The following is an 8,223-nucleotide window of genomic DNA, read 5'->3' as shown; positions in this document are numbered from 1 at the left end:
CAGAGGCTTTCTGTTAGAGATGGTGACCTGGGGCTTTGCGTTTCTGATAATCGGCTTTGCCGGCGGGTGAGCCGTCCCCTTGGAGAAGGCGGGGCTTGGAACGAGGGGCGGGGATCCAACTTCCTAATGACGGAGGGGTCTTTTGGAGGGAGGGGCTTAGAAAACCGGGTGGCTTACCTAGGTGGGCAAAGCTTGGGTTGTTGCCAGAAAACGATCAAATTCAGGGAGGCTGGGAGGGGTGTCCTTCACTGGGGACCTAATCTGGTTCCGCTGTTTGCACCCCCGCTCCCTTCCCCCCAGCGTACTTTGCTTTCGGTACGGGACGGTGATCCATTCAGTGAAGTCCCGGTTCCGCACCGACAAGGGAGCTGCGCCGCAGGACGGGGTTCCGGAGAGTCGGCTGTCCCAGAGCCAGGAGCCGACGGTACCGAAGGAAAAGGCCGCAGTACCAAGGCGCAAATAAAGATTTATCTGGTTGCCTATTGTACTCCTCACTTCCTAAGGTCTGATCCTCACTCTTCGTTTCCCGAAAGGAGAGGTCCGGGGCCGAACTCCTGTCCTAGAAGGAGAGACTGGGAACCCGGGTCCCTTCGTCGTGGTACTGCCACCTGGCTGAGATGTGATCCCAGAATAAGGAGTGGGGAAGGGTCTCCTGCCCCAGACCTATCCCCTCACGGAGAGCCCCCTTCCCAGCTCTTCCAGCCAGTTTTCCTCTGGCCTTTTCCTGTCCCCTACCCAGTGCTGGGAGCCGGGGCAGAGGGAAAGGCTGAACAGAACAGCGGGGACAGGACCACCAGGGCCAACGGAGTCAGGGCCCCCGGGTGCTGTTGGTAGTTGAAGCAGGGTAAGAGCCGGGGATCCGGGGGTCCACACCCCTCCTGCCTCAGGCCCAGGGCCAGTCCCAGCCATCTTCCGTGCCAGTACCTAGGAGGTAGGCTCCTCCGTTAGTCTGAGCCCCACCCCCTGCACCCCAAGGCGACCACCTCAGCACGAGTTGAGAATTCTAGTCCAAGAGGGGCGGCCTCTGTGTCATCCTGGAACCACAGGCGGAGCCTCCCTTTGTTGCTGTCCAATCAAACTCCGGCTTGGGTTTGTGGGCGGGGCCAAGGGAATTCCCTGGGAGTGTCTCTAGGGAAATTGGGGGGTCTCCGTAAGAAGGTGGAAGAGGCAGGCTGTGGGAATCCCTTGTCGATTGGGGCGATTCTAGAGTCTGACCCCAGTCATAACGCTCTCCACATCACGCCACCAACATCCGCCTCGCTCCACAACGTCCTCAATTTTAGTCGTGGCAAAATAGAGTGGAAGGAGGTGGCCTGCGCCGCCCCTCTGCAGCCTGGATTCGGCTCTTCAGGGAACCCTAGTATTGGAGGGGACAACGGTCAAGTTCAAGGTCGGGCAGCGGCTGGTTAGGGTGCATCCCGACTCCTCGGTTTCCTAACTGAGAAGTGAAAGCCCTGCAAATTGGGGGGTCTTGGTCTTGGGAAAGGGCTTTTTTTCCCCCTTAGCGATCGCCTCCTCCTCCTGGGGTCCTGGGCGGGCTGAGCGCCCTGGCGGCAATGGGTCCCCAACTAGCGCTCCTGGTGGGGGCGCTAGCCGGCTGCCTGCGGTCTGCCCGGAGCTGCGTCATATGCGATCAGAGGGTCATCGGGGAACTTCACTCCTTGGATACGGAATACCTCCCTACCCACATTTCGCCCAAGGATCACAGAGAAGTGATGAGAAAGATAAAAGAAACCGTGAGGAATTTCACGAGACTGCCAGATGGAAAGCGAACCGTTGTTGGGGTTATCGGTGAGGGCAGGGTAGAACGTGGGAACCCTGGGTCCTGGGAAAGGAGGGGTCTGGGGCTAGGATTGCTGCGGGAGGGGGCAAGGGGGAACGGGAGGGAAGGGCTGGAGGCAGAAACTATATTTGGGAATGGAGAAGTTTGGGCTGCAGAACCCAGGCCTCCCCAGGGTTGGGAAATACTGTATTCCCCTACACCTTACCCTGCAATTTTACATAAAAAACTACAACTCCCCAAAGACCACGGGCGGGCAATCGCTTTACAGAGCCATTCTTGCCCCATTGCGATATGGGTATTGTAGTTTTTCACACTAGCCGAGCCAATGAGACCATAAGGTTTGGAATCTGAGGTTCTATCTCCCAACCCGCATCCTCTGTGTCCTTCCAGATGATGCCACAATGGAATTGTCAGTCTTGAGTTTTGTGAGGAGTCTGAGACTTCTCAGAGACCGTGATGTAAGAGGTAAATGCACAGATGGGCCAGGGGAGGGGCTCCAGAATCCTTTGGCTCTGGAGTCAACCTGCCTAGGTTCAGATTCTTCCCTGGTCATCCCTTAGCTGTGTGACCTTCAGGGAGGGATTTCCTAGCTTTGTCCCCTCTAAATTGGATCATAACAGTGCCTGCACCCAGGCTGTCACTTAGCTCAGTGGCCAGCATTGTTAAGTGGTCATTCAATTTCATTGTCCCTCCATGAGAAGGCCTGAAATGCCAGGCTTTTCAGACAGAAGCAAATATCCTGTACCTCACTCCTGGGGTGGGGAGGGAGGGGAAGAACTCCGTGTCACCCTGCTACCTCCCAGGTGATGCTTTCCTGAAGGAGTTCTTTGAGATGGCGACTCAGGAAAAGGAAGCGTTTCTGCAGAACATTGCTCGGTTCCAAAGAGAAGGTGAGGAAGTAGGGAGTCCATCAGGGACCCCAGCCCCTTCCTCCAACAGTCCCGAGGTCCCTGTCCCCAGCCCCCTGCTTGTCTATGTCTGTCCTATTACCTCTCCCGACCTAGTTGTCCCTTGGACCCAGAGATCCAGGCACTCGGGACCTTCCTCCCTCAAAGCCAAGGGCCCAAATCCCCACCTATGCTTTCGTTCCCTCTCCTTCTCTCTTCTTCTTTAGCTTAGAAATCTGATAATCTTTTTCTTTTTCCTTCCTTCCGAGGCAGCGTTTTGCCCCAACAAATGTGGTGAGTCCAGATTATGGGAGCTGGTTTACTATCCGTCATTCTCGCCCCGGTTAATACCCAGACTTTCTCCTCCCTGATTGGGTCCCAATAGTTCTTCATTCCCCATGTCTGAGAGGTTCCTGGTCGCCGTCAGTCGTCCTGCATTGCAAACTTACTGGGCAGTGGGGCCTATTCTAAGTGCGCTCTTTACTGAGTCTGGTTAGATCCCTCTTCTGGCGGGACTGCCTTCTAGCCCCGCCCCTTGGCCTGACCTCTTGGGATTAGGCACTTGACACCCCCCCCCCACACCCTGCCCTAGACCTTGACCCTGACCTCTCCTTTTAGTCCCCTCTGTCTGGATAAATACAGCCTTGATCCATCCCCTTCAGGTATGATGTTTCAGCGTCTGCTCTGGTGCCACTTATGCCGAAAGCGCCTTTACCTTTGTCAAAAGTCCTTTGACTGCGGGGGTGAGAGATGTGGGGCCACTGGAGGGGTGGGTTGGCGCAAAATAGGTGGAGCTGGAGGAGAGATGGAGTCTTGAAGGGATGGAGACTGAAGCTGGCCCATTAGAAAAGGTGGGGCCATGACCAAGTGGGAGGGAGTTGAGGTTGAGCCCAGAACCATGAGGAAGCACCCCACTGTAACCCCCTCTCCCCAGTGCAATATGTCAATGTCCATGAGAAGGAAGACATGATCCTGGACTGTGAGCTCAGCTGGCATAAATTATCTGAAGGCCTGACCAATTACAGCTTTTACAAGGTGGGGCCCTTGAACCACAATTCAGTTAGGCTTGTGTGAGTCCCCAGCCCCTGTGTCCACAGGCTTGTACCCACAATCGCTATGACCCAAGACCCACTAGGTCTGACTTCTAGTGGTCCCCGGGGATCTCATACTGCCCTTTGCAGTATACCCTGCACTCCCATCTCCCCCCATTGAGGTCCTGTGATGATCTCACCCCTGGATTTCCCCAAGCCCTGAATCCCCCAGGGCTCCATGACTCCTTGAACTTGGTCTAGGTTTGGGGGAGCAATTCTGAGGCCTTGATGTACACGGGGACACGGCCCACCCTGATCAAGCCCCTGGTGGGGCCAGAGGATGCAGGTCTGTACCGCTGCGAGTTGGGCACTGTGCGATCCGGCCCAGCCACGATCATCCATTTTGAAGTCACAGGTCAGTGCCGGGGGTGGGGGGGGCGTTGACAGAAGTGTGGGATTCAGGGTCCTGGGGTTGGGGGACAGTCAGCTTCGGGACCTTGTCTGCAGGTTAAAACTTCCCTTCGGGGTGTGGTTCCAGGCCGTGGGGCTGTGGCTCCCTGCCCATGAAGTGGCCACTGCTCTCATTGACCAGGCTTCAGGCAGTTAGGGGCATGATTATCATCTGGAAGGCCTGAGTCTTGGGGAAGATTGGAGTGGAGAGAGTTGGCCTGGGCCATGACTGGCCCTTGGAGCCCTCACAGGAACTGCTTTCTCCTGCTCCTCTATCAGTGTTGCCTCAAAGAATCATCGCTGAGACAACATCCAAGTCTTCAACCATTGCCCAGACCATTGCCCAGACAATGTCCAAGTCTTCAACCTTTGTAGCCCTGCCATCAACCATTGAAACCAGGTCATCAACCACTGTAACCCTGCCATCAACCATTGAAACCCTGCCGTCAACCATTGGAACCCAGCCATCAACCATTGTAGCCCTGCCATCAACCACTGGAACCCAGCCATCAACCATTGTAGCCCTGCCATCAACCAGTGGGACCCAGCCATCAACCAGTGGGACCCAACCTGGAACCTGGCAGGACCTGTCCTCTACCCTCAAGTCATCAGTGTCTCCAAAGCCCAAGAATGTGCCTAGAGGCCGTCTGGCAGGGCTGCTGATCTGGGGCTGTGTGGTACTGGTCGTTGGCTTGCTGACCATGTGAGTTCCACACTGAAGAAGGCAGGGCTTGGAGTGAGGGGTGGCGTCTTCACCTTCCAAATGGAAAAGGTGGTTCTCTTGAGGATATGGTGGGGCTTAACTTTGTGGGCTACGTTTGGGTCATTGCTAGAATAAGATCAAATACAGGGAGGCTGGGAGGGGCGTCCCTCACTCAGGACCTAATCTAGATTCTGTAATTTCACCCGACCCTCCCCCAGCGCACTTTGCTCTCGTCCTGAGAAGGTGATGAATTCCATGAATTCCCGGTTCCCCACTTACAAGAGAGGTGTTCCATAGGGCTACGTCCCACAGAGCAACCTTCACAGGACCAGGCTACGAAGATTCCAATACAAAAGGCTACATTACCAAGGCACAAATAAAGATTTATGTGTTTGTCTATATATTGGGTTCATTTCCTCTGCTCTCCCCACTTTAGTTTCCTGAGAGGAGAGCTCTGGGGCTGGTCTCCTGTCCTAGGAGACACTGGGAACCCGGGTCCCTTGATCATGGCAGGGTCTCCCTGGCTGAGATGTAATTCCTGAATCAAGGAGTTGGGAAGGGCCAGACATACCCAGATCTCCCCCCACACCAAGCCGGTCTCCTCACATAAGGCCCACTCCTCCCTCTTCCAGCGGGTTTCCTCTGGCCTTTTCCTGTCCCTCCGCCAGTGCTGGGAGCTGGAGCAGAGGGGAAGGCTGAACAGAAAGAGCAGGGTCAAGAACCAGGGACCCAAGAGTCCATATCGCTCTTCCCTCAGACCCAATGAGGAGGAAGCATAAGGCAGGCTGTGGGCACAATACAAGCTAACATCCCCCCCACCCCCATGTAGGATATAGGTGATATTCCTCAAGGGCTCCTGGCTGCCCAAGGACAAAGGAAAGGACAGAAAACAAGTGGTGAAACTGATCAAAGTGCCACCAGTTTACCAGGAAATGGGAATCCCATCCATAACCTCATTGCCAGGACCCTGTAGACTCCACTTTCAGGAGCTCCAACGTCACCCCTCTAGAGTGAGTTGGGGAACAAAGGCCAGAAGGAAATGGCTGGTAAAACTCAATTTCCTTATAACTTGCAGCCCATTGACAAATACTTGGGGCAAATACAGAGTAGAACATTTCTTCAGGGCCTCCCTACCGTCTTAATATTAATGCTTGGCTAGAGGAGAAACACCCTTAGCCGCACAGTAGGTAGGCTCCAGTAATCTGTGAGTCTTTAGCATATACAAGTCTCTTCGGAAACTTCCATTTTGAACTTTACCTCCCTCAAGTCCAAGGTATATACCCAGGTACGCTCCACCTCCCCAGTGCAGCTCTTTCTGCCCACGGGTCCTATCCCTGTGCTTTAATAAAATCATCTTTTGCACCAAAGGCGTCTTCAAGAATTCTTTCTTGGCCACAGTGTACAGACCCCACAAACCCCTCCGTCACCGCGAAACCTCATCATTCGATGCCCAATGTGTGGACCGTGAGTCTTTTCATTTCGACCCTGAGCTTTGGTGCTAATTTGCCAGGTACTTTTTCTTTTCTTCCTTTACTCGCATTTTAGGGACTTTTGGAGAAGTGTGGTTTTGTTGGAACTCTTTCATATTGATTGCTCAGGCTGCCATCCTCTAGCCCGTGGCCACTCTGCGGGAGGAGAAAGCCTGGAAGTTACTGCCCTGGATGGAATGGTAATAAGACCCAGAAACTTGATGCCCGCTCTTTATTCCTGTCCTTATACAAAGTTGCCTGTCTCGGGCAAGGGACAGCCACTGAAGTGGACTAACATGGTGGCCAATCTTTTATAAGTGTTTTTTAAATTTATTTTTATTTATTTATTTTATATTTGAGAGACAGAGAGAGACAGCACAAGCAGGGGAGCGTCATAGAGAAAGGGAGACACAGAATCTGAAGCAGGTTCCAGGCTCCGAGCTGTCAGCACAGAGCCCGATGCCGGGCTCGAACCCACAAACCTCGAGATCATGACTTGAGCTGAAGTCGGACGCTTAACTGACTGAGCCCCCCAGGTGTCCCACGTGGCGGCCAATCTTAAGACTCCAGTGTGAGGTGTCCTCCTCATTGGTCTTACATGATCCCTTCCACATTTCTGGTCTAGTCGTTTCTGGCCACAGAACCTCCACTCGAAACTACTACTCGATGAATGAAAATGGCGCAGGGGACTGTTTCCTAGAAAAGTTGGCTGTAAAGATGGTATGTGTTGGAATCATGATGGATTTCTGTCTTTACTGTTTTTGGTCAATGTCCTCTACTAACTCCTACTTAAATGACAAAAGTAGGTAATTCCCCCTTGCAAAAGCCACGGCTTATAAATGGCAGTTGACTGTCCTTCTCAGCAAGGCAAATTCGTTCCATATGCCAGGCACCCGTCTGTAGTCCAGGATGGGATGGGGAAGTGGGAGGGACACCCACATCCCTCCTATAGGAGTCGTCTTGTTGGTGTCACAGCAATTTCATTTGAGGGTTACCTTGGTCTCTTTGATGCTGGGAACCTCTGAAGTATCCTGTGCTTAGGACATCACCCGGAGTTGGTGGGAAGGATTCTCAGGATAACAGATCTTTTCTCTCTAGGAGAAGCGTGGGGGCCCCTCTTTGGTCCCTAAGGAGTCTCCCCAGTGATGCCTTTTTAACCCACCGGAAACAATTTGGATTGTAAAATTTAGGAAAGCATTGCATGATCTCGGGTAACACTGCGAGGCCTCAGTAGGATCTAGAAGTTAGATCTCTTCTGCAGTAAACAGGGCTAAAGGACAGGGGTACCTAGGTCCAGGTCTTCGCGACTCCAAATCAGGACCCAGACCAAAAGGCCTCTTGCAGAATGTGTTTGCTGAAATGTATTTGGCTAGTAAAATCCCTCCTGACATACTGGATGTCTGACTAGGCTTCCTTTAAGTAAATCCAGGTCCCTGGAGGAAACGTAGACCATTTATAACCCAGGGGATACTGCCTCTCTCTCTCTGTTCCTCCTCCTAATTGATATGAGGGCTTCTCCCTCGTTTATTTCCCAGGTTAATGACTATAATTGGAGCTAAGTGAGCTTAGTCTCCCTCAGGGCGGGGACTTTAAAGATTATTCCCAAGGGCGCCTACGTGGTTCACTCAGTTGAGCATCCGGCTTCGGCTCAGGCCATGATCTCATGGTTCATGGGTTTGAGCCCCACGTCTGACAGCAGCTCAGAGCCTGGAGCCTGTCTTCGGATTCTGTATCTCCCTCTCTCTCTGACCTGCTCGTGCTGTCTCTCTCTGTCTCTCAAAAATAAATTAAAAGACATTAAAAAAAAAAAAGGATTATTCCCAAGCAGCTGCCGAAACTCCATTCGTTTTGGGGAAATTCCATATCGTCTCCAGCCTGACATGGACCGCCTAATTCTGCT

At 53.1% G+C, this 8,223-nt stretch overlaps 2 protein-coding genes and 1 long non-coding RNA gene across 8 annotated transcripts in view; 2 read left to right on the top strand and 1 right to left on the bottom strand.

Annotated features, from left to right (window-relative positions):
• LOC115279946 (izumo sperm-egg fusion protein 1-like) overlaps positions 1-487 on the top strand; it is a 3,995-nt gene extending 3,508 nt beyond the window's left edge. For both annotated transcript variants that reach the window (XM_029924448.1, XM_029924447.1), the window contains 2 exons: positions 1-66; positions 301-487. The exon at positions 1-66 is cut by the window's left edge and continues 281 nt beyond it. In XM_029924448.1, the coding sequence (XP_029780308.1) occupies positions 1-66; positions 301-463 (229 nt within the window). In that variant the 3' untranslated portion in view covers positions 464-487. The remainder of the gene's footprint in view (positions 67-300) is intronic.
• The window catches only part of LOC115279953, a 5,388-nt gene extending 4,397 nt beyond the window's left edge, over positions 1-991 (bottom strand). Inside the window, exons 1-2 of one of the 2 annotated variants that reach the window (XR_003903594.1) lie at positions 925-991; positions 306-572 (exon numbers count right to left, since the gene is read on the bottom strand). This is a non-coding gene — a long non-coding RNA (uncharacterized LOC115279953). Of the gene's footprint in view, positions 1-305; positions 613-735 lie in introns of both variants that reach the window. The other variant, XR_003903595.1, reaches the window with a different exon arrangement.
• Positions 992-1,156: 165 nt separating this feature from the next.
• Positions 1,157-5,255, top strand: LOC115279944 (izumo sperm-egg fusion protein 1-like). Of its 4 annotated transcripts, none has more exons than XM_029924445.1 (10): positions 1,157-1,390; positions 1,709-1,791; positions 2,174-2,248; positions 2,587-2,673; positions 2,944-2,964; positions 3,333-3,413; positions 3,605-3,705; positions 3,963-4,116; positions 4,431-4,854; positions 5,073-5,255. In XM_029924445.1, the coding sequence occupies exons 2-10, from the start codon at positions 1,716-1,718 to the stop codon at positions 5,149-5,151; spliced, it is 1,098 nt and encodes a 365-aa protein (XP_029780305.1). In that variant the 5' UTR covers positions 1,157-1,390; positions 1,709-1,715; the 3' UTR covers positions 5,152-5,255. The 4 variants fall into 4 exon arrangements, with proteins under 4 accessions (XP_029780305.1, XP_029780304.1, XP_029780302.1 ...); XM_029924444.1 differs by having other exon boundaries at positions 1,701-1,791; XM_029924442.1 differs by having other exon boundaries at positions 1,157-1,791.
• Positions 5,256-8,223: the final 2,968 nt, after the last annotated feature.

The sequence above is a fragment of the Suricata suricatta genome, chromosome 16 (assembly GCF_006229205.1).
Source record: "Suricata suricatta isolate VVHF042 chromosome 16, meerkat_22Aug2017_6uvM2_HiC, whole genome shotgun sequence".
NCBI lineage: Eukaryota > Metazoa > Chordata > Mammalia > Carnivora > Herpestidae > Suricata > Suricata suricatta.
This window is presented reverse-complemented; position numbering and strand designations above follow the sequence as displayed.